The 26,487-nt window shown below is 42.1% G+C and overlaps 1 protein-coding gene across 1 annotated transcript in view; it reads left to right on the forward strand.

Moving 5' to 3' along the window:
• The window catches only part of pknox2 (pbx/knotted 1 homeobox 2), a 196,963-nt gene extending 170,776 nt beyond the window's left edge, over window positions 1–26,187 (forward strand). Inside the window, exons 13-17 of the mRNA XM_047378753.1 lie at window positions 2,998–3,001; window positions 14,797–14,989; window positions 23,372–23,514; window positions 23,775–23,989; window positions 24,430–26,187. Of these exons, the coding sequence (XP_047234709.1) occupies window positions 2,998–3,001; window positions 14,797–14,989; window positions 23,372–23,514; window positions 23,775–23,989; window positions 24,430–25,273 (1,399 nt within the window). The 3' untranslated portion in view covers window positions 25,274–26,187. The remainder of the gene's footprint in view (window positions 1–2,997; window positions 3,002–14,796; window positions 14,990–23,371; window positions 23,515–23,774; window positions 23,990–24,429) is intronic.
• Window positions 26,188–26,487: the final 300 nt, after the last annotated feature.

Below are 26,487 nucleotides of genomic sequence, written 5' to 3' on the forward strand. Positions count from 1 at the left end.
TTTCAGAATACAAATGGAATCAGTCATTTCTAATGTGAAAATGTCTTGAAAAAAAAAATCAAAAAAACATGTCATATTCAATGTTCTGATAGTTTATTGTGAAGTGCTTTGCTCATTGATATTCTTTTCTTGATTGCTTTTTTTAATGGATCTTCCAGAGCAACTAGGGTAATATTTCTATTTTATTTGTACACTTTGTTGTCAAAATCTATTGTGTTTCAATAGATCAGTTTTAATAATTAAACATGTAATTCTGATGTACTTATTTGTTAGGCTGAAGATTCACAGTCAAGGCTCTGATCTACAGTCATGGGTAAAAGAAAGTATACTCACTTTCTGTTCTGGGGATTACATATCAGCAATAAAATAATTTGGTTTTTACCAGGTTCTAAAGTTCTAAAACCTGACCTCATGTCAACAAAAACATAGATTCCACAATGACGTTATGGAGGGCAAGACATTGGAATTGACCTTAGAGAAGTAATTGTTGCTACATGTCATTCTGCGAAGGGCTATGAGGCTGTTTAAAATCCATTTCAAGTCTGTTATTTGACAGTGAGACAGATTATTGAACAAGTAAATAGCATTCAGACACTGCCAATCTTCTTGTGATTGGACTGTGCAATGCTAAAGGAAATTGCAAACAACCCTTGATTTCACACTCTGAAAGTCTCAGTTAGCATGTTAAATGTAAAAGTTTATGATAGGGTAAAACTAGTCAGTCATTTTCTACCACTTATTCCATAGTGGGTCACGGGGGAGCTGGTGCCTATCTCCAGCAGTCTATGGGCGAGAGGCAGGGTACACCCTGGACAGATTGCCAGTCCATCGCAGGGCAACACACAAACAACCATGCACACACTCATTCATACACCTAAGGTCAATTTAGAGTGACCAATTAACCTAACAGGCATGTCTTTGGACTGTGGGAGGAAGCTGGAGTACCTGGTGAGAACCCACGCATGCACAGGGAGAACATGCAAACTCCATGCAGAAAGACCCCAGGTTGGGAATCAAACCCAGGACCTTCTTGCTGCAAGGCAACAGTGCTACCAACTGCGCCACCGTGCAGCCCCGCCACTGTGCAGCCCCGTGCAGGGTAAAACTAAACTAAACAAATTAGCAGCATGACTTATGTTTTTAATGTTACATCTCAATGAACCAAAGATTATTTGTCAGGTGATGTTAATCTGTAATGCACATGTTAAGAGAAAACCAAACAAAGCACATGAACAATAGCATTTCATGTCAACTGTCAGCCACAGTGGTAGAGGTCTGATGATCTGGGTCGATTTGCAGCCAGCAGCATACATATGAATAAAAAAATCATGATGAATCTGATGATACCATAAACGATGATACCAAAACTAAAGCAAGTAAAAAACAATAAAACTACATAGCTAAAAGTACAAAAAATTATTTAACAAACAGCATTTTGAAGTTTCATTTAAAAGTATTTTGGACTTTCGCAATGAAGCTGTTGAAGAAGCTAACTGAAACTGCAGTATCTCCTTCCAGATACAAGTAGTGAAAAAAGTCGATATGGATTAATTAAATCAACACTGCACCACTGCAACCCGGTGCAGTTGGGACTCCCAGTTTGCAAACATAAAACTGCCACACCAGATTCAACAGCTACATGTGAGGGCATTTGTCTGACAGCTGAAAGTTGACCCAAACAATAGGTCAATGATCCAAAACACAGCAGCAAACCCACAAGAAAATACTTGAAAAAGAAAACCAAGCCATCACATTCAGAGTTAGCTTCATTGGCCAAGATTGTGAGTACAAACAAGGAATTTGGGTTTGATATCACACGCTCACAGAGTGCAGTCATTAGGTATAAATATATAAACTTAGAGGAAGCAGTGTGTATGTAAAGCCATTTTTTATGTAAAGAAAAAGAAAAAGGGATGTTGTGGCAAAAATGCTTATTTTGTTTCACAACAACCTACTCTGGCTGTCAGGTGTTAATTGTGTTCAACAAAGAACCAGCCTGGAGAAGGAAACTGTCTGTGGCGGCTGTTTTTTGCAAAAAGTAGCACAGACCAGAAGGTTAAAGACTAAACATTTTATGTCCAGGATGTACGGGGTCTGCAAAAATGTATTTTTCCATACTCTAGACCTGTACAAATCCTGGATGGAGGGAAATTCGGCCTCAATGAACCTTTCTGCAGTTTGTTGCAGTATGGCCCTATTCTGTTTTGTTTCTGAGCCAAACCACACAGTGATGGATGTTAACATGACAAGCTGAATCATGGCCATGTAGAAGATCACCAGCAGCTCCCGTGGACAGTTGTACTTCATAAGTGGTTGCAGGAAGTACAGGCTCTGTTGGGCCTTCTGAACAGTGTCTAAGTGTGAAGACCATCATAGGTCCCACAAATTGTGGTTCCTAGAAACCAGAAATTATCCATAGTAGACAAGATGTTGTTGAGGATGGTAAGGGGAGGGAATTGGGGGTGTTCTCCAGAAGTCTACTGTCATCTCCACAGTCTTGAACAGGTTAAGCTCTAGGTGGTGGTCTTTCTTGGAAAGAAAGAGCACCAAACACTTCAGTGAACCTCATGAACTGAAGCATCAATCCATCCATTATCTAAATCCACTTATCTGTGCTGGATTGCAGGGGACTGGTGCCTATCTCCAGCGGTTATTGGGCAAAAGGAGGGGTACAACCTAGACACGTCTCCAGTCCCTTATAGGGCAACAGAGACACATTGGTTAATTTACTACGCTAAATCCACACACTCACATGTGCATGCATTGTTGTTTGTCCAAACTGTCATGTTTTTAGACTGTGGGAGAATGGCGGTGTACCTGGATAGAATCCACATATGCACAGGGGGAACAACAGCAAACTCCATGCAGAAGGAGCCCAGACCAGGATTTGAACGCAGGATTTCTTGCTGCAAAGCAAAAGTGCTAACCACTGCGCAACTAAACCGAAGTTCTGTGAATTAAGATTAAAAAAGACTCTGTCCCACAATTCCTCTGCAGCAACGTGAGACTGTTTAAGTCAGACATCAAAAGACTACTTTCAAATGCTTGCTGCCGAAGGAGGTCTACAACTTATAATGCCAAGTGCTGTAATTGGTTTTCCACTGACAGCTGAATGGATGGAAAAATTTTACCTTTCTTTAATAGATAATTGTTGTGACTTCTGTTGTGTATTTTTGTACAATTAATGTTAATATAAAACCTAAAATATCCGATCATTTTTATTATGCCCTATGATCTAACATCTAGTATTGAAAAAGGGTGTGCTTGCTTTTTCCAATGTCTGTATTTCCACATTGTATCGTCTTTAGATTTTAGATTGAGCTAGCTTGCCTCAGCTCTTTGTCACATGCTTTATATAGCTTCCCACCCACTGGTTATTTCTCAAACCTGTAATCTAACACACTGGAACGCACCCACCCATCTATTGAGGCAGCACTGCTTTAAAATGCAGCTTTCTGAGATCTAACTTCTGCATTCTCTGTTCATATTTAACTGTATAACTACATTCTACAAGCATATATAAAGCCAGAGTGTATTTTGGTGTTGCCAGATCTTTCCTTCACTAGCCATAACATTCTAACTTGAGTATAATTAGTGGGCATCAATAAGAAGTTTAAAATCAGTTGATTTTAAATGGAAACCAATGGAAACCAATAATGAGCTATGAGGATAGAAATCTGTTCACACCTTTTAGTTTTAGTTCTTACCATAAAATCATTTTAAAATCAGTCCGTCAGTCATTTTCTACTGCTTCTTCCATAATATGTTGCTGGGAAGCTGGTGCTTATCTCCAGCGGTCTATGTGCAGGAGGCAGGGTAGAACCTGGACAGGTCACCAGTCCATTGCAGGGCAGCACAAACACACAGAGGACAAACAACCATGCACACACTCATTCACACCTAAGGGCAATGTAGAGAGACCAATTATAACAGGCATGTCTTTGGACTGTGGGAGGAAGCTGGAATACCCGGAGAGAACCCACGCATGCATGGGTAGAACATGCAAACTCCATGCAGAAAGACCCCCGACCAGGAGTCGGACCTTTGCTGCAAGGAGGTCCTGGCGCTACCAACTGCTCCACAGTGCAGCCCATTTTAAAATCAGTTACATCTTAGTTAGTGTTTATGTAACTGATCCAACTGAAGGTGGATTTTTTGTAATAATAATCCCCTTGAAAGCATGAACGAAGAATGCCTGGCTTTGTTTAAGAAAATGTTCTATTTTAAACTGACAAATACAAAGAAAAGACTGAAATGCACAGACATTGGACATTAGAAGACTGGAAGCAAGTCCAAGTTTGAGGTCTTCAGATAATTAGATCAAATTTGTGAGATGCTAAACAAATAAAATATGCAAGAACAGTGCTTAATAATATCAGTAAAGCATGGTGGATACAGTGATGGTCTGGGGGTACTTACAGGTGGTAAATTTGTCCAGACTCAAAGAGAACTTGAAAAGCAAGGCTTTCACAAGATTTTGCAAAGCCATGCCATACACTGTCAACAGCACTTTATGGGGACCAATTGGAGTTTCTGCCTTTGGATCCTATAGAACTATTGTGGTGGCAGCTTGACAATGTGGTATAACAGGAGACTCAATCAAGCCAATCCACTTTTGAGAGGAGGTATTATGTGAAATCTAGTCAGATTAATTTGAAAAGATGAAAAGCTAGGACAACAGAGGACTGCCAGGCTGTAACTGCTGAAAAAGTTGTTTTTTTTTTATGGAAGGAAGCATGTTCTGTCCATTTTGTGATGGCCCTGTGGGTAACTTATTGGTTTGAGCTGTTGCAGGAACGGATCCATTGGTTGGACTGCAGCCTCCATTTGGTCACAACCTGGCACAAGGGCTATGACAAAATGAGAAAGGAGACCAGAGAACAATTTACAAATATTATTTAAAATAAATTAACAGAAACTAACAACAGTTCAGTGTATGGAGTCAGTAAAATCAGTCATGTCAATGTGAATGAGTGACAATGTTGAATATAAATGTTGAGTTTTAAATTAAGCAAGCCAAACTTAAGCTAAGCTAAGCTAAGCCAAACCCTGGAGGACAACCATGGCCAAGAGGGGGAGATATAAGCCCATTCCACCCCTTGCTGTACAGCACCCAGGCCTTTATTTAGGGGTTAAGGATCAACTCAGGTATTTCCACTTAGCATGCCTGCTGCACTCCATCCAATGGATCCGTTGCAACAGCTCAAACCAATTAGTTACACAAAGGGCCGTGACACTTTATTTCATATAATGGCTAATTTTACGTGTGTTCTGATGGAAAACAAGAACAAGTGATACCAAACTTGACGTATAATTTAAATTTTTACATCCCAGCATTTTATCAAGAACAGAGTCAACAAAGCATAGATTGTTTTCGATATCAGGAGTTCTCACATGAATCTCCGTATGGCCTTTTGTTTGATTCCTGGACAACCAGCATTTGGCATCAGTGAACCAATGAATGATGTTTTGAACATAGTTAACATGATTAGCAACTGTTGTCATTGTAGGACTGATAAATTATATTGTGGAGCGTGATGACAGACCTGGGTTGGAGGATAGTCGGGGATCAATAATTGACCCCTTTGGAACTCCATGAACAGCCCTAACATTTTCAAATTTAAAACAGTCAGTGAGATCTGAGTCCAGGATGGTGACTTTTAAACCAAAGTATTGTCTGAAACTACAAATAATTGCATGATGGACTGCATGATAAGCTGCTTGTTTTTGAACTAATTTACAAATTTCACATGGTTAAATCTAAAACCACTTAGATTTAGTTTAACTGTTTTAAATTAATACAAGTCATTGGTTTATCAACTTTTGCCCAGAAATGGTATATTAGAGATTGGTTGGTCAGAGGAGGTACTTGTTAATACCCACTTTTGATATTTTCCCCTTTACTTGTACCAGTCATGTTAGAAATACGGTTGGCTGTGTTGTACCTGATATACTGAAAAGTACTGAAATAAGCCACAACTACAAGAACACAAAAAGTTGGAGCAACTGTTTGTTGGGACCCACAGCCATGGTTACAATGTAAAAGTCCACTACAGACTTTCCTGGAACTTTCAAAATAAATTGCATTAACCTACTTCCGGCACAGCCAGGAAACGGGGTAACTGCGGACTTCCTGTGACATCACTGTCCAAATAAAAGCACCACTCTTGCTACATCCTGCCTCTTCTACGCGGGTCACACAGGGACCTGGACAGAGAGACCCAGCGCACTAATGTCTCTTTGCTGGCAAACAGACATAACTCTTCAACTGGATCCGAGAGTGTCATACGATCATCGATCATATGCTCTGAGTTAAGTACAAATGAATCACTGTTCGTGTATCCGGTAGACTCATTCATAACCGGATAATTAAGGTACAAGCCTGGCTTGACTTTGCTCTCTGAGGCCTACAGAATCAAGCTGTGTTATAAAGACAGAGTGGAGCAGTTTCCCGAAGGAGGACAACGGACTCATCACCGTGGTCACCAGTAACTTGCTGTTTGGTCAGCGGACAGAGCGAGCTGCGCCATCAAACAGCCACGGAGGTTAGCTGGAAGCTAACCCTTTTGTTCACAGAGCTTTCTTCAAACTTCGTCGTCGCCCGGACAACTCCTCCTCAGCATGGTTCACATACGAGGTTAGAGTTTGGGCAGAGAAAGATTTAGGATGAAATGATCTAAACGTTTTTTATTTTATGAAGTTTGGTTTTGTTTGTGTTGAACTCAGTTATTTTGGTGCTAACAGGCTATCTGCTCACCAGAAAGGTTTAGTTCTCAATCCAGTAAATAATGTGTCCCTAACATCATTTTACTAAATTTGATAACTAAGTAAAAACCATTAAGCCCCATTTCTCCAGAAAGATTTGGCTCTTTTCTAAAATATTTCCTTGAATATTTTACCACTTCCTTAATATTTCTTTGAATATTATAATAAGTAAAGGCAGCTAATGAGACACCGTTGAGAATTGGTTATCCTGAAGGTTGGTTTTATTCAGCAGATCATTCTTTAATACATTAATTTATTAAAATAATATTTTAGCTGATTTTGCATTGTGAATGGTTGTCTAAAGGTGTGCTGATTATTGCCTAAGTTGGCTCCCAGACTAACAACATTTCCAGATTCTTCAAGATAATCCTTGGTTCTCAAACATAAACATTGCATGGTAATGTTGCATCACTCTTTTGGTCATGGTTTCAATCATCTTTAATCAACTTGTTTATATTGTACATAGCCCATGAGTCTTTGTTATTCTTTAATTCTGCTTGGTAGTTTAGTTGGATTGTTTTAGCATAGTAAAGCGTTTGTTGATTGAAATATGTTTGACTTTGAGTTGACTTATTTTTGTTAATAAATTCTTGCATTTTAAGAAATTGCAAGAATTTGTGTGCAGATTTTTGCTGTTCAATAATGTCAGAGCTTGTCTTACCCTTTCTATTTTGTGCTAATACCATCGCCTTACTGGGCTGTTATTCACAGGACTACCCTTAACAAACCGAAATATTATTTGAATAAATATTAATATAAATGTTAAATAATGTTTTCAGATTCATAGTCACAACATGTTAATTAGTAAGACAGATCAAGTGTAATATAGCAACATGGTAAATTGCTGCCTGGCTCCAAAACTCTGTTACCTGTCTTTTTGGAGTTTTATATGTAACATAGGATTTCTCTACGTTTTTAAGGTTCCGTCCACATCACAAATATAGTATATGCATATTGGTTAAGTGGTGATTAAAAATTAGCTATAGTTTTGAAAGAGACAATTAGGACTATATGTTAAAAACTGGCCCAGCCCTTCCACACTTGATTAGAAAAATTGTGAATAGAAAATGGGCAGATAAATGGCCAACACTTCAGTTTCACTCTAGAACATGTATGACCTAGATTGGTCCAACATCATTTGAAGCATATATTTTTTTCATATTTTACTTTGTTGTAACCACAAACGCCAATCTATTTTATTTGGATTTTATGCGACAGATTAACACAAAGTAGTGCATATCTATGGCAATATTAGAAAAAATATTTTTAAAATATTTTTTATGAATAAATCTGAAATGTGCAGGACTTGTATATGTCATTCCCAAAACGAATTGATGCTGTATTGGCCACAAAAAGAGGCCCTACACCATACTAATAAATTATTGTGGTCTAAAACCAAGTGTTTCAGTTTCATTGTCCAACACCTGTATAAATAAAACTGAATTGAATTTACTCAGCTTTTAAGGGGGTGGATACCTGCACCGAGCTGATAGCATTTTATTAATTCACTGTTATTCATTGTACGGAGAACATCTCTCCTTTCTCTCTGCCTTTCCACTGTCTTCTCTAGATAATACAATCTTAGGCTCACTGAACGTCCTCACTACTCTTAACATTTGTTCACTATAGTGTCACGGTTCTGTCACGGTTTACTTGGAATTGGACCCCATAATGCAGACGAGCAGGCAGCGTGATGGTAAGTAAAAAAGATTTAATAACGAAAACTCACTCACTACAGGAGGCAGGAACAAAACAAATGGGCAGGCAAGACAGGCATGGCATGATAAAAAAAAAAAAGACTTGAGCATGAGAGCTAGACATGAGCATGAGAGTGAAAGATGTTTCCGCGAAGACTAAACAGAACAGGTGTGAATATATGGCGTGAAAACCAGGTGGAGCAAGGAGACAGATTAACTTGAAGCAGGTGAACTGAATAAACGTAACAGAACAAAACGTGACTGGAGCAAAACAGACTCTTGAACACAAACTAGAAAAACATGAAGCAAAAGCATAACCAGATCCGAAAACCAAACTTGACAAAACATGAACAAGATGACAAAACAAAAAGCATGAGTCAAAACCTTAACTGTGAAAAACATAAGAAGAAATCTGAAACCAAACACCAAACAACCCTACATCATGACACTATAGGAGCTCTCTGAAGGCCTAAGGTAATTCGTGAATTACTGTTATCTTACTGAGGGAAAATTCTAAGAAATATCTGGAGTTTGAGAAAAGAATTTTCTTAGAATGACCTCACTTGGAGCTACTTTTAGTCTTAGGATTTTTTGTGAAAACAGGCCCAGGTATTTGTCCATAAACTGATTTAAGAAAATAAATTAGCCACTGCTGTCCTTGCTTGTCCTTTCATGGACCAAGCAAGGACCCCGCCTCAGGGATATGAGTTTAAAGGTTTATTGAAGTAAGGAGTTGAAGGGATGGAAGAACTGGAAGTAAGGATGAGGTCATCTGGGGAGACAGGTCTGGAGGCTTGGGAGGTAGAGACTCAGCATGGGGGTACAGTCTTCTGTATAAAGCCTTCCCGGGCCCGCTTAGGACCCCCAAACATTTCAGAAATGATTACAGCGTAGGCGAATGTGGGGTTGGTGAAGGTCACAGAGATTGTTATGGATATAGGAGCAGTAAGCTTGGGAAGACCAATGACCAAGAATTTTAATAGTATGATCAGAGATGCCGTGGCAGGATGCTGTGGTATCGATATGGCAGCGGAGGAAGCCAGAGATGGCAAGCAGAAACATTGATTCAAAGGTTCGGTCTATAGAGGATGACCAACGGCCGGAGCGCAAAGTAAGGATGCAGGTGCTGAGGAGATCTGATGTAAGAGGTAGACAACTAGGAACGACTGAGCATTCTTGCTTTTTAAACCCTTTAGAAGCATAGATACATGACAATGAGTGATAGAAGGCCAGTTGTAACCTGTAGTCACTTTAAAGAAAAAACTGATGCCGGACAGGTAAGTTTGGATGGTAGACGTTTGTACATTGAGAAATGAACGAGAGTAAGTAATGAACTGACAGATGGACATGGTATCGAGAGAGGGGAAGAGCAGTTGATGGGTAGCGTAAAGGATTTGAAGCTGTTTCATCCTGAAAGGTAAGCAGACAGAATGTGGGGAGCAGGGTTAAGGATGGCTTCTTGAAAAGGCTTTCAAGAAAATGGCTAATTGTCGAGTTAGTTGAAGATCGTCGAAGAAAACGGTGGGAATGGAGCTGGGTTGGAGTTCAAATCTGGTGCCAAGAGTCTGAAAGAGCATCTGCAATACAATTCCTGTTTTCTGGAACATGAGCTGCGCGAAGCAGGAACTGATGTTGGGCGGATGTGAGGGTAAGCTGACGAACAAACTGCTTTCTTTCTGGAGACCAAGAACGACCTCTATTAATAATTTCTACCACTGGGGTATTGTCTGAATGGATGAGAAATGATTTTTTAGACCATTTGTGCTCCCAAAGGATTGGCACTATGATAATGGGATAAAGCTCATAAAGAGCTCTGGAGGCCACTTGGATGTGAAACACCTGCCATTGCAATAGCCTCTGAAACCCACTGAGAGCACGGCATCTGTGTAAAGCTGAATGTCATCAGGGTGAGTAATAAAATCATTATAGAATAAAGAAATGCCATCCCAAGAGGACAGGAAATGATGCCAAAGAAGCATTTCCATTTTGCATGAGTCGTCGAGGATGAGTAAACCATGAAGAGAAGGAATGCTGGCTGCTTTAGACAAGAGATTAGAAATTACGGATTTTCCTTGAGGAGTGATACGAATGGCCGAGAAGTGTTAACAGCTGTTGTTTGAAACTTCTGTCAGTGAGCCAGAGGTTTGAGAGGAGCAGAGAAATGTGATTAATTTTCTCCAGAGGCAAAGATGCTTGTAAAGAGGATGAGTCAAGAGTTCTCTTCAGAGAGAGGGACATCGAAAAAGATGAAATGTACGAAGACCCTGGCTTGGAGGAGAGGATGGGGAGGTTATAATCAGGAAGTCGTCGACAAGGTGCAAAACGTAAGGGAGTTTGTAGTTGTTAATGAGGATCCAACATAACGCTTCTGACAGAGAGTCAAATATTTTTGGGCTACTTCTACAGTCGAAGGTGAGCTGGACTGCGAAGTAGTAAGCACCTTTCCAAAAAATGCCAAAGAAACGACAAAAATCAGGGTGGATAGGAAGGACTTTAAAGGTGCTGGTGATGGTGATGTCGGCTAACCGAATGAGTGTGATGATATAATCAATGTTTGTATATTTCATGGAAAAATCTGAAAAGGGAATTGTGCTGTTGATCCCAGAAATGTGAGAGCCACGAGGAGCTGACATTTCAATGATCAATCTTTTCTTATCGGAGTATTTGCATGTGGTGATGCCAATGGGACTGACTCGAAAGATAGGAAAGGGTGGCTGACTGAATGGGCCTATCATAAATCCTTCTTTGACCTCTTTGGCTAAAACAGCATCCACCGTGTCTGGTTCTGAAAGAGCAGATTGGAGGTTGTGACAGTGATAGGAGGAATGACCTCTATGCCCGGGTGGAAACCATGAACAAACCATGAACAAATCCACTGATAAGAAAGTCCGAAATTCTCTGTGGGGCTGATTGTTTTAGAGCAAATGCGAGAGCATTTACCTTAATGGGTGTGGAAACGTACTGGCTTTGTCAATCCGCCGGAAAGCGTGGGAATGTGAGGGCGTGAGTTCCTGGCATGGGCACCGCCACAGAAGGAGCAGGCGTGCAACATTCTGCAGTTGGAGATGGAACAGCCAAGGTCATTGAAGTTATTGAAAATCATTCTACCTCCCTGATATAAGATAGAGCGGCCTCGCTTATCCACACCCTAAGTGACAGGAAAACTGAAGAGAGATAATAGCTGTACATGTGGTGGCTGGGTGAACTGGAGCACTACAAAGACCTCATGATAAGGAGGAATGAGCTGCGAAAATGCGGCAGTATAGTTCAGAGTCAAGAGAACCCCAGTATGTGCCCTGATTAAATTCCTGTAAGCGACGAGCAGCACTGGGTAGCAAAGAGGATGTGGTATTGATGAAAACTGGTTTATCTGAAGTAGAGAGCCATGTCAAGGATAATGGAAAGCTAGTCATCCAGTTCCGATCTACGGTCTGGATAGATTAAGCAGATAGTGTCCTTGTATAGTGAAAAAAACAGGGCAAATTCAGTGGGAGCAAGATCCTTAGAACGAAAACCTAATGGGTGGGTTAGCTGCATGACTCCTAAACTAGTCTGCAATTCCCTAGATTGATTGAAACTAACAAGAGATGGCTGGAGAAGTAGAGCTAAATCTACCTAATTACCGTGGAGGATTTGTTGAGGTAAAGTGGGGGAAGGGCGATGAGTAGATGTAGACTGTTGTGGGGGTGAAACTGCAGTGGCAGGGATATAGTGAGAATGCACATTTGGAAACGAGGGAGGGAAAGGGGAGGGATTGGGTTGGGAGGGGGGAAAATAAAGAACAGTAGGAAATGGAGGATGAAGCCCAAGAGCAGTAGGCTGAGATGAATGAGGAGAAGCCAAGAGAGAAGATGAATCAGGCTCCTGGCATGACTGAACAAACTGAGGAGCTTGAAAGGAATCCAGCACTGAAACTTGTGCTGCAGAAGAAATGGTAGAAGAAGGGATGGAGGGATGAAGGGATGTATGCACTCAAGGATTTAGTGAAGCCTGTGACGACAGGGATGAAATAAAAGTGAGGAGTTGAGACAGCTCAGACAGAGAGGGAGCAGGCACAGGGGGAAATACAACCTGAATCCCACTAGGGGAAGCAGTTTATATGGGCTCTGGTCTGGAAGCCAGCTGGGCTGTGACATCACTGAGGTATTCATTGAGGAAGCAGACGTTGAGGAGGAAGCCGGAAGCCTGGGAGGTTTCTAAACTGCTGCTTGTGACGAGGGAGTTGTTAACAGTTGAAACAGTTCACAATTGTTTTCACAACGGCTGAAAGAGATTCCTTTTTCTTTGAGTGTGTGCTGAAGGTGAGCCACGGTCCAGTTTTTAATGTTGAGACAAGTTGAGGCGGCTGGCGAACCTTGTTCGTGGATGCGACAGCAGTGTCTGTAGGAGAACACCTGGAGGCCCGGTGCTGGCTGAGTGAGCACGTAGATCTCCTTCCGCTTCTGAGATCGCTGCGGCAGCGGGTCCTGGACCTTGATGGATGAAGATTCAATTTCGGGATGAGGCCGAGGTGAAGGAGTTGTGGAGCGATACTGAGACTGAGGATCAATGATCATGGAGCACAGACTGCTACGACGACAAACTTGTCTGATGACTGCAGGGCGAGAAGTTTCTGCAATGAACGGAGTGTTGAGGATGTCATCATCTGACTCGGATGGATTGAGTTGATGAGCGAGATAGGCATCCATGTTGAGTTGGAAACGTAGTTTGAGCTGTGAAGCATGGAGGTAGTCTGACAGTCGAAAGAACATAACAGACCTTGAAGGTTGGGTGAGCTTGGTATAAGTAGGCTGTTGGGTAATTAAAGGGGTGGTTGAGGCGGGCCCTGCTCCCGAACCTCAGTTAACATATTAACTTCATTTGCGGAGGGCGGTTGCCTATCTCTAACTGTCATTGGACAAGAATTGCTCCCTTGATAGCTCAATGGTCTGTCACAGGGCAACACAGAAACACAAAGCCATACACGCCCACATTAACTCCCAAGATAAATTTAAAGAGACCAATCAACCTAACATGCACATTGTTGGATGATGGGAAGAAATCAGAGTATCAGGGGAGAACATACAAACTACATGCATCTCTGGCTGGGATCTGAACCCGGTACATTCTTGCTACAAGCTAATGGTGTTTGATTTACTGTTGTGAAGAGTTAGTATTACTAGGACAGAACTAGTTTACCTGTCTAATTGAATGAACACATTGTGAAAAAACTATTGCTTGTCTACACTGGAAAGTTTTCATTTTGTACTATTTTATTGGTCTGTTTAGTGTTTACTTCATTTCTACAGACCATCAAAAATGTAACTGCACATGTAAATTAGAATGAATGTCAGCCAGATTCAAATAAACAAATAATTGGAGTTAGCTGTAGACTCTAGTTAAACATTTCCTCCAAACCGTTGCTTAGAAATGTAACATATGTGTTTCTGCTTTAAAGATCAGAAGACACACCATGAAGATATAATCTTAAGAATTGTTTTTCTAGAGCCACTTTTTTTGAAAAGAAACTGTTACAGTCCTTCAGGAGCACTGACATGTTAGCATACTCAAAGGCAGAAAGTATCCTTCAAGTCACCAGCGTTCCCTGTATGTCAGATTCCCTCAAACAGAATATTCAATCCATGTTTGATTCTCTCTTAATGCATGCAGTCAGAAACATGCCTGGCTGTATGCTACAGTTTCTCAGCAGTGGTTCAGACGGTGAAGAGCGGGAAAAAATAGAATCAGAATGACAGAGGCTGGAAAAGCCACTGGCAAGGGCTCACTTGTTTGAAGTGGACCACAGCCAGCATGCTTCACAGCCCAGCTACAGCCGAATCACACACACACACACACACACACACATACACACACACACACACACACACACACACACACACATAAACACAAGCTGCTTCAAGGCCTGCTGTTGAGTACTGGAGGTCTGCTTCTGTCAGTGGCATCTGGGCATATGTGCCCTCCCAGATGTCCACTCTGTAATTAAATGAGGTGTCCAGCCCAGATCCAACCCCTCATTTACCAAGGCACTCCCTGAATACTTAAGGAGCTTTCCAACTGTGCACAGGCCTTAAGAGGGACTCTTTGGCTCTGCAAACAAAGGATATCTGGAAGAAGAAGCTGGGAGACTAAAAGTAAGCAACTTAAAGGTTTCAATATTTGTTGAAAGTTTCATTTTTGCTTTATTTCTTCACATTTAGTTAATGACGATACTGTAGGAGTGATAAGATGAAAGGTCACAAGTCTGACTTGTATAATTCAGTGCTGAGAGCATCCATAATCTCCCCCTCCTCCTTTACTGTCCTGAGAAATAACCTGCTCTGTTATCACTGGGTAGGTATCCAGAATGTCAATTGCACAGGCAGCGGCCAAGGCCATGTTATCTGATGCCCTGCTGCAGGACAGCTCTGGGATATACAGGATCAACCGCCTGGAACTGGAGCTTCCTTTGGACAAGGTCATCAAGTATGTGTCTGTGGGCCTCCCACTAATGCTGGTTTGCATGGCCTTCGCCCGCGAGATCTCCCTGGGTGAGCAGCTCTGCCTCTAAGCTGTTTTTTTAAACACACTGGTAGGACATTTGTTGTGTTTTCCATTTGCTCTTGCCCTTTAACATACTCTGTATTAATAAGAGCTTGCGCTTTTTGTGTTTTTGTGCTCTTTTAAAGCAATATTAGACATTTCTGCATATTAATTATGTTGTGCTGGTCCTGAACAATGTTGTGCCAGTTAACCCTTAACAAGAACCAGTTCTAAATTCAGTTTGCCCAGAATAATAAATCCAGTTAGCATACTGATTGCAATTTTACAGCATATGCAACCTGGTCTTTAAAAGCTTATTAATCTGTTTAATTCTCTTCTGCTGTCTTTGTTCACAGAAATTTGAATTCAGAAATACATCTCATTCGTACTAGCTTTCCAAATACGTTGCATCCAAGCAGGTTCCTGCTATTGGGATATTTCACAAACTGAAACTCTCTCTATTGCAGCTGTTAACCTGAATGTGTTTTACTTTCAGAAGTAAGTTAAAACTCAGTTTTCCCCTGCAAATGGCAACAAAAAGGCTGCAGCCACACAAGTTGCTGAAAAAGAAACTCCACTGGGGAGTTGATTGATGTCTGCTGTTTCATTTGTCATCTAGAGGGTTTACAGCCAATGTGAAAGAAAAAAAAATGATTAGAAAATGTTATAACCAGTGTGATTCTAAAAGGAGGTGAGCGAGAGGAGACTGACTCCCTTGACTTTGAACAGAATCTCTTCCCTTCAGAGCTGGCCTGCAATCAGCCTGATACTCCTGATGCTAATTACCACAGGGGATGATTGAGAGGCGTGTTTACTGAGACAGGCAAACTGTAATTACAAGGCAAAGTTCTTGTGTGGCAGCTTCTCTCTATTTGAGTCAAATGAGGGGAAATGTTGATCAACCAGCAGTGGGTAGGTGGGGGGAAGGCCATGAAACGGTGGTGGAGTGTGTGGCTCATCTCATGGATTCTAGCTGCCTATTTTGCTAGACTGTCAGTTTCACAACAGTGCTTGATTGCTCTGCCGCCAAGAACTCTGGTTTACTTGCACCTGCACTCTCAGCCAAAAAATCTTGTACGAGACACAAATGTGGCGTGGATCTGCCAACGTTAATTGAGGGCTGGAAGTTGGAGACCGGAGCAATGGCACAAACCTCTGCTCCATTGCCATATAGCTCACAGAAGGGGGAGACTGAAGATTTTCACTAAAAGGCATGTGCTGTATGTTTTTTCAATAAGACCGATCTGGCAACTCATGTGTCTGCACATGCAATTACAAGCAAACAATAAAACGGATTCCCCTGAAGACAGTGAAAGTATACACAATATGTTTTTGCTACTTGTTGTTGGTTTATTTCCTTAACATTTTAAAACTTTGTTGCAAAGAGTTAGTAACATTAAATACTGCCTTTTGTTTTTTTAAGAGTTTGGCACATGAATAATTGAGGAATTGCGAAATAAGGCACACTTATTTCCATGTGGCAGCATTATGGCATTTAATTAGTGCTAAAAGCCAAGCATGTGAAAACAGATGCTCATGTATGTATTACAAGTGCAAAGAACCATTTTTGCAGACAAAGGATGTCTGCTATACAAAGTCATACATGGGACTGCAAGCTATAGACTGGTGCAAGAACCTGCTCAGCATTCTCTTGACGTTTGTAACTGCTTGATTGTTAGGTTGACATTTGAGCCAATGACTGATGTCTCCTCTTATGACTCTATAATCCACATGTTCAGAGAGTTCAGCTGATGGATGTCACTGTAGAAGACATGGATATATATGAGATATATTTAAACCAAGCTGTTCTGAGGGCTGTGCGACAGAAGGAGGGCATACATTCATTCGTTTTTCCTCCAGTTTGCACCTGAGAAACAGAAGTGATAAACTAGCCAGCTGGCAGTTGGTAGACAAGTGATAATCTAATTGTAATTTCTCTTTTGCATTTAGGCCAAGTAATCTCCAGACTTTATCACTAAACAATTGTTCAGTATTTCTTTCAGTTTTAGACTTTAGTAAATTCTAAAAGCTGTTTTATGTCTTTATTTCTATAACTATATATTAAAATCTTTAATCTTTTGTTGCTGTCACAAATGTAATCCACCAATAATTGTACATCATCTGCCTTGAACTGGGACTCAGGCACTGAATCTAGAAGCTACTCCACTATGGACCATGACCAAATCAACTTTAGCCGTCTTTAAAGAACTCAAAAACCTTAAAAAAAATAATGTCATAGCAATTGTAAATTTGAAGTGTTTACAGTTAGAGTAGCTGAAAGAAAGGGGAGGTAGTGAAAATCAATAACACAGCATACATTTAAATGTCTATGATATTTTTGTTTTGCTTTACTTTTATATCAGTTACTCTGACAACAAATCTTTTACTTGATTTGTTTTTTGAATAGCTTTCACAAAGAATAATGACTTATGAAGACAAGGTTGTACCAGAATAGGGTCAGATCCCACAGACCTGTGGGGCCCCTGACTAACAGGAGCCCCACGAGACAGAGAGAGAGAGAAAAATATTATATTATATATACACACATATGATACGATATATGATTGACAGGGGCCCAAAGAGGCCCCTAATACAATTATAATACTGACAAAATAATATGACACTCAGTAATAAACTTACAATCACACATATATTTTATATTTATGTATTGGTAACACTAAGTTTATTTGGTTTGGAAACATTTCTCAGTGCCCACTGCACCCTCCTCTCTATTTACGTAAAATGGTTCCATACACCACCTCCATCAGAAAGCTGCAGACAACGTTTCACTTACAGCAAGTGGAGGTGGAGACGGCAAGAGGCAGGAAGCCAAAAAAAGAAAAGAGAAAAAGCTCAGACAAGAGAAAGATGCATAGGGTAGACAGTATATCACCCAATTCTTTTACGGGCAAAATGGGTCTGTTAGTGGTTCATGTAATAGAAAGTTCTGGAACATTAATCTGTTGTCTGTACCTAACTTTGTCTGTAATTTACAAGCTAACTTTTCTCCCCATATTAGCTCACATTTCTGAAGAAAACTTTGGATTTAAACGTTTCACTGTTGTTTTAGTTAATAAATCAATGCAGGCAACGTTCAGCAAGCTGCTCTGCAAAAAAAAAAGGTGCATGTTACGAACAGACACGTCAAGAGCAACAGCAGCAACAGCCCTTTGTCAGCTCCACCACGCACTAGCCACAGTACCATATGAGGCAGGAGGTGAGCAGCTGTGTGTTGAATTAATCGATCAGGATGGAGAAAAAACAAAAATAAATAAAACATCGTTCTGAAATAAAAAAAAAGCCTATAGTCTATTTATTTCAGAATGATTTTAATGGTTTAAAAACCACCAGGTATCACTGAAATAGGATGTTTGGTCAGTAGTTTTGGACCCTCATCCCCCTGCTTTGCAGTAGGAACAGAGAACATTTCTTATTTTATGTTTTTTTTAACGGTGTCCTGTCCGGCAGAGTAGCACTCAGACAACAATTCTGAAGAAGAAGCCCAACAGATTTACTTTCACAAGTGGAGCATTATGGCTAATGCTTTAAAGCTCTCCTTGATTTTTATAAAATAAACTTTATTAGAAACTGCTTTGGGATAATTTCAATTGTTATAGACACAGAGACAGAAATGAAAAGGAAAAAATAACAAGCAAGAAAGAGAGAGGTGGGGCAAAAAGAAAAAGTGGAGAGAAGGAGAAAAGCATGGAGGAGAGAAAGAAGGATGACGAGAATACAAGATAACACCCTGCTTGCTTCTACACCTGCAGAAACATTCATATGAACTATTAACAGCTTTTTTATCAAAAAGTGCACAGTACTTATGAATGCAAAATGTATTCATTAATTCATCTTCTATACCGCTTATTCCATAGTGGGTTACGGGGAAGCTGGTGCCTATTTCCAGCAGTCTACGGGCAAGAGGCGGGGTACACCCAAGACAGGTCACCAAACCATTGCAGCTCTATATCGAAGGGGAAAATCAGAACCTTAAAAGATACTTAGTGGTAAATGCAGCTCAAAATAGAACGGTTTATAGAACAGCTTATCTGTTAACACCTGAATCTAAACGCCTGTGGGTCTGAGTGTGAGTGTGTATACAAGTTTTCACCATAAAAATATGCAATAGAGAGTGTGAGGAGCCACACACCTGCCCCCCTGGACCTGGGACAGATGCGGAGGAGATCCGAGCCATAGACATCCAAAGGCCCCCCAGAGCACAGGAACCCCAGGAGAACCATCACCGGGACTAACGCAACCCCCCCAGAGAAGAGCAGGGGAGAGTCCCAGGGGAGCCACCCAGCAGCTACATTGCAGAAGCCCCAGGGAGCTGCAGCGACAAGCCCACAGGCCCCGCCGGCAGCCATCTACGCCCGAACAGATCCAGCCATGGACCCAGAGACCCGAGACCCCGGGACATATCACTCCCCAAGCAGAGGCCCAACAGAGCCCATGGGTCCAGGTCCCGGCAACCAGCCACCGGGAGTGAGCCAGCACACACCAAAGCACCCAGCCCCGGACACCGAGCGGGCAGAGACACCAACCTTCGGCGGGTAGTGTGGCGGGAAGGAAATAGGCCCCACATTTGAAGAGGGGCCTAAACTGATCCAGGAGAGGGAGCAGTCAAAGACCCAACCTGACACAAAAAAACAGGCACACACAGTCACAATCACACATTCCCACCCTCATGCGTACACATAAAAACACTCACACCCATGCACCCAACGTAAAGACAAATGACAATGGACGTCGTACACTCACTCCAGCGAGGGTGGAGACAGGCAGACCGCCCCAGCACCTGAACCTGGGCTGGTCTAGCCTGGGCTGGTGCCTGATCCTGAGTGACTCCAGCCCGGACCCCGACCCATGGCTCCGACCCCAGGCCCCAATGACCCCCATCCTCATCCGGAGAGGGGGCCATGCACAAAAGAGGGGTCTACATGGTCCAAACTAGCCCATCAACCAGAGCCGCCACAGGATGAAACAGTCCCAACCCCCCAATGAATTCCAATCCTAACCCCATGAGCCCCCCACCCCCAATGAACCCCAACATAAATTTCACAACAGGGCCACCCCTAACAGGACACAGATATTGTACACATGCCCTCGAACCCAAACACCATATAGCCCCTCCCCACCGCACAAGGGCACACCCCCGCAGATGAGCTCCATCCCAGAAAAGCCGACAAAGCCACACCCACATAGTGCAAGCTCCACACACAGCCCTGCTCCAGGCACCCCCGACGCATCCTCCACCCCACCACACAGTGCGCTGCGACGGCAAGTCAAGGGCCCCGCACAACGCTACCTCAGCCCCCGCCCACAGGCGCAACAGGGCAGACACCTCCAAGCACCACACCCACATTGAACCCCCCAATTCCATACCAAGATGGGACAAACTCACCTGGCAAGAGGTCCCCGGCCAGCGGCTCACACCTGGGGCCGGCGCACCCCACTACGCCCCCTGCAACCACACAAACACACCACATCACCGCACTGCAACAATAGCCCAGGGAGAAACATTATCCATCTAAGCTCTACCATCGTCGTTCAGCTGATCCAAATGCAGGTGACTCCACATCCAAGAAGAGGACACAACCCCCCCATCCCACACGCTGCAGCTCCACCACGCCACCCTCTAGCTTGCTGCCATGATGCCTCCCCAGACACGACAGCCTCACCATGCGGCCAGCGACAGGAGCCCCAGCCCGTCAGTTCATGAGAGGGAAACATGCACTAGCCGGGTAATTGGGCCAGGCAGGCAGGCCAACTGCTCCAGGCCAAGCACGACCCACCAGCCGCCCCAGTGCAGGCACAAGACATGCTCCACCTCCCCACCCACCCAGACGTCAACCGGCGCCCGGCCAGGACCAGAGCCACAGAAGGAAGCATTGGAGGCACGAACAGGCACCCCGCCAACCCCACACACACACCCCGGAGGTGCCCCAGCATGCCGGCCGCCCACACTCCTGCACGTTTCTCACCAAGCAGGCCGGTCAGTCAGCCCCTCCACCGACTAACGGACAGGGCACTGAAGCCAGGGACCGAGATCCAAGGAAATTCAAGCGATCCAGAGAGAGCCTAAACACCCCCAAGACCTGAATCCCAACCCCAGCCCAGATCCCGACCAGAAGGCCCGCCACCGCTCCTCCAACCCTCCAACAGCCAACGAGATTGTGAAAAGACCCCAAGCAAATCAGAAGATGAAATAATAACAGCCAGATAGCCTCATGTATGTGTTTTACACCACAAATCAAATGCAATCACCTGTGAGTCTACAGTTATGGAGATAAATTAGACCTGCATGTGTGGCTACGAGAGGGAGAAAGTGAGTAGTGGAGTATTAGTAGTAAAATCAAATTTCCCTTTGTTATTTTTGGTAGAATCATCAAAAACACCATCAAGTTAAACAAAATGATGAGGGCACTTGAAATAATGAATATGATGCTATTACTAATGGTATTACAATATAGGAAATACTATATAATTTTTATATGTCATCTGCAATACAAAGCCAGGTCCAGAATGATAACCAAAAATATCATTAAAATGCACAGTTTTATGTAAAACGGTATCAACATTTCTGCCAGCCTAGCGATCGGCTATGGATAGTCCCAGTGAGATTCATTTTCATGGGGCCCACAATCCCTGGTGGCGCCTCTGCCCACACATACAGACTCCTGGGTAAAACCCTGCAAACAGCTAGATAGGTTCACCATTCTTCAGTCTGCTGATTCCATGCCTAACGGCATTGTTTCTGAACCCTGGCCCTTAGGACTCATGGATGTGTTTCTGTTACAGTACAACTGATTCAAAAGTATGCATTTTCTCCTCACCATGCTACCAAATTTTTCAGAAGGTTGTTAGTACCCTATTCATTTAAGTTAGGTATGTGACAGAAGAGAAACACCTAAAACATGGAGGATAATGGGCCCTGAGGAACATGGATGAGAAACCCTGTCTTAAGGGATGACATACAGCAAAGGTACTAAGGTTTGAAATATAACCCCAGACAGCTCCTTTGAGGACTCAAAGCTTTCGTATATGGGTTGCTCACTACACCATTTTGTCACGCACCACCCCAAAAGAGTTTTTTTTCCTCTGTCACAACAATTTCCAAACATTTGTGCATGAAATTTACAAGCGATAGCCTTCTTTAAAAGTTTCAGAAAAAGTTTGTGCTTGTTGTCTATTTCACGTATGTGAAAAATGGAGTTTAGACGAAAATTCAGAATGAAAGATTCACCTTCACCGTCTCCAGCTTCCAATGACTCTTCTGCACGTCTCCCGGCCTTCCAATCAGCATCCTGTCCGTCTGATTCTCCATCCAATCACCTTCAGACGCCTTGCTTTTAAAGGACCTTCAGCTGTGTTCATCCTCGCTTGTCAGTTGAGCTCATTCCTCCTCCACCCCACCTCCACCATCTTCCTTCACATCTACTCCTGGCTTCCCCGCTCCCTGGCCGCCAATCCACCACCAGTGTCGGATCAGGGGGAAGACATCTCTAAATCTAAGCCTTACAAATGATCATCTTAGCTCATCTCATTCTCAGCATTCATGTCTTCCTCCCAGGTCCGAGCACCAAAGAAATAACCATAAAATTTCACATCATTAAAACTTTTCTAATTGCCATCCCTTTCTTTGTGAGTCTTTTCAGATTTAAATGTTCTTATATAAATATAATGCTTGTTTCATGTTTAAAACATTTTTATATTATCATAACTGCGGCTACTATAATTATATTACAGATGTTCCTATAAATAATGTAAACTTTAGTTTTAGAATGTGACTGTTTAAGAACACACACATACATACTAATAACATAATTGAAGCATGTAACTGTGAGCTATATTAAGGTTGGCTTGTAGCAGGAATCACACCCTTACAGTAAATTAGTAGCTGTATGGTTTGACTTAGAGCTGTGCAGCTGAAGGCAAGGCGGATAAAGGTCTCACTCCCATCTCTCTGAAACTGGTGGGAAACACCAAGGGTGTGCCCAATCTCAACCTATTGTTAAAGGGTGGAGCACCCGTGGTAAATGACAGATTGGCCTAAAATGGATTCTTCTTGGACCACATGTGGTAATATCAAGGTGAACTAAAAATAAGGCTGCAGAAGAAACAAACTTAGAAAAGGGTCATCCATGGTTTTTAAATGTCAGGTTGCCATTTAGAATCTGCATCACTGGAAGGGAAAGGGCAAACACAAGCTCAGATATATGTATTTGGTAATGAACCTCCAGTGCTGTTTTCTGTCTGTTTTTATGTGAGATTTCAAGTGCAGGGAGTCTGCTTACGGGCACCCTGATATAACATGACCAAATAAAAGGTGTACAGCTATTTCTCACATCTGGAGCTTAAATTACAGCTCTGATTTGTTTATTTTGCAGGGCCTCAAATCAGCTGCTTCACTCCCAGCAATTTCACAGCCAAGCAGGCCATCTATGTAGATACATACTGCTGGGACTCTCTCATGCATCATGAGTTCGATGGTGACGGGAACTTTGAGGAGCGCTCACTCTGGGTGCACAAGGTGAGTGTAAAGTTTTTTATTGGTCTTCCTTGACTTGTTTCACCCACTTAGCTTGACTGATAAGACTGCATACAGACATATGCTGAAACCTTTTCCGTTTTTGTAACTTGCAAAACTTTAGCTGAAAATGTTAACATGCATTTTTAATGAGGAGCGCATTTGCAAAAAAAAAAATTCAAGTTCTAGTTTGTTTAAAATTGTTCCTGCCTCTTTATCTTCTTCTTTGTCCCATTTCTGTCATTTTTCTCTTACTGTTTCAGATGTTTCCTTACTCTCTTTTGGCCATGGCCATCCTGATGTACCTGCCAGCTCTCATCTGGCGCCAGCTTGTCACACCTACACTGGCCTCAGACTTGCTGTTCATAATTGATGAACTTGACAAGTCGTACAACCGATCAGTCCGACTGGCCCAAAGCATTTTGGATATGCGGCAGAATACTAAAAACCCGCTCACATTTCAGGCTGAGCTTCAAAGGTAGGACTTTTATGGCTCTGCTCATGGAACAAACATTTGTTATTTTATATTGGCCAGTCAAATTATATAGCTCTGTAGTCACGCTTGTAGTGAGTAACTCAACGTCATGAGTATTCATTCAATCAATCATTATAATTTTAGAGAGGTTTTTTTATTGGAGTGGTAGAAAAACATACCGACCCAATGGAAAATACTGCAGTCGTTGTAGATGTCATTTATCTTTCTATCAACTGGAATCTCTGGGTGAAATAAGGACATTTAATCAGGAAAATGCATAATGTAGATAAGATCTTCTGACTCATCTCAACCCCAGTAATGCCATTCTTGGAGATGTGGCGAGCAGCCTCTTCAGGACTGTGATTGTGTTTGAGGCTGCTCAGCTGAGAACATGTGTTGCTGTGTGAAGACCAATGTCCTTTCTTCTTCTTGTCTGTTTCCAGGGCCAAGCGGAAGAGATACTTTGAGTACCCCCTTCTGGAGAGATACATGCAGTGCAAACAAAATTCTTACTTCCTCGTCAGCATGCTGTTTTTGCGAGGCTTCCTCCTCCTCACCTTTATGACCTCTGCCTGCCTCTATCTTGCCTACTTCCATCTTTCGGCCTTACTGCAGGACGAGTTTAGCTGCTTTGTCCGTACAGGCATGCTGCGGGATCAGAACTGGATTCCAGAACTTGTTCAGTGCAAGATGATTGGGCAGCTGGTTTTTCAGGTGATAAGTGTGGTCAATGGCGCAATCTACATTCTGTTGGGACCTATCGTCCTTTTTAGCATTATTCGACTCTTTGTTTGGGACACTAGCTTCATCTCTGTGTATGAGGTCCTCCCAGCATTGGATCTCATTAACCGCAGAAGACTAGGCTGCCCACTGAATGACCTCAATGTTCTCCTGCTATTTTTGCGTGCTAATGTAGCTCACCTGAAGTCCTATGGACAGGTAAGAGCTTTGTGCTCTCTTGCACCACCGCAAGTGGGCAACACTACTGCTGTGCAGGGCTTGAATGCAATGCTGACCCAAGAAGAAATAGAGGAACGTGAAGAGGCTGCAATGGGGCTCGCAGAAGAAGTAGAAGAGGCCAAGGAGGAAGGGAAGGTCAACTTGGTGGACATCATGACTATTCTGGGAGCAGCCCAGGGACGAGTGGTGAACTGCAGTGAGAAGAAGCCTCTAATGGAAGAAAATATGAGTCTGGGTACCACAACACTTATTTATACACTCAAACGCATTCTTTTAGTGGCTATTTTCATCTTCATCATCTGGGATGTACAGAGGATCATTAAGTAATCTCCAGGCTAGTACTGCTGCTTACATGCTGCTTTTCATATTGACGTATAAGGAAATTAAATTTAGGTGAAAGCAGTTTGAGAAATAGTTCAAACTAGGCGATACATTCAAAATTTATGGTTTATTGTGTGGAGCTCAATGGCGTATTATTTCTAAGAGTCTTTCAAATTTCTGGCAAATGCAGAGGAGATGGATTTGTAGTACTTCTTTGCCCTAACTGACCTCTCTGTTTCTTCACAGAGCCAAACCACCAGGGGTACCATGAGTTGAAGGAGACTGCACCATTTAGTCATTACTAAGCCTTCAATGGACTGAATCAATGTGATAGCAATGGGGAGTGGGGGATTTCAGAGGTTTGGGAGAAGAGGGGGTTGGACACCAGTTAGGGCTCAGCAGTCTGTAGAAAAAAAAGCCTCTTTTAGAATTACAGGCCAAATTGTTCTGACTGGAAATGTCAATGGATATGGATTTGTCAGGTTTTAGCCTCTGGGCATGTGTAGCTGCCACAGACCATTTTTCTGCCTTTCAGCATAGGTCTACATATTATTTTAAGAAGAAAAGTGCCAACGGAAAGTTTATGAAAAAAGTGTTTCAGGTTATTGTGTTACCAAAAATCAAATGTAAGGATAAAAAACATTTGTGAAGAAGTGCAGGCCAGTATTTATTTTATGTCAAGAGACAAAAAGCAGCTAAACTGCAACTGCTATATGATTTTGCCTTATGATTTTATAAATTTTTCAGTAGTCGTCTGACATTCACTGTAACATTTTAATAAGTAACACTTGTTAATAGCATTATGCCTTTGCTTTTGTATGATAGCTTGCTTTTACTGTCTTTCCATGATTTTCTTTTCACTGCTTCACATAAAATAAAGTCATTACTATCAGTTCTTGTATTAAACATAAACAAAGAAATTGGGTGATTTTGTCATTTTGTAATGACAGATTAGTGTTGCTAAGCAGTGTATTTTAACACAATCTTTATAATCTACCTAAACCTATATGAAATAAACTACCCAATATCTAACAATTTAACTGTGTAATCTAAAACTAAATATCTCCAAAACCTAAACTGAAACGAACAACAAAGGACATGGGGTTGGACAATGCGTAACAAGCAAAAGCAAGAAAGACATTATATGAAGAAATTGTAGAAAATCCTCCTGTCTCACTTCCTTCTGATACTATGGTCTTTGATAATATGACAATATTAAA

This window comes from Girardinichthys multiradiatus, chromosome 11, assembly GCF_021462225.1.
Source record: "Girardinichthys multiradiatus isolate DD_20200921_A chromosome 11, DD_fGirMul_XY1, whole genome shotgun sequence".
Lineage (NCBI taxonomy): Eukaryota > Metazoa > Chordata > Actinopteri > Cyprinodontiformes > Goodeidae > Girardinichthys > Girardinichthys multiradiatus.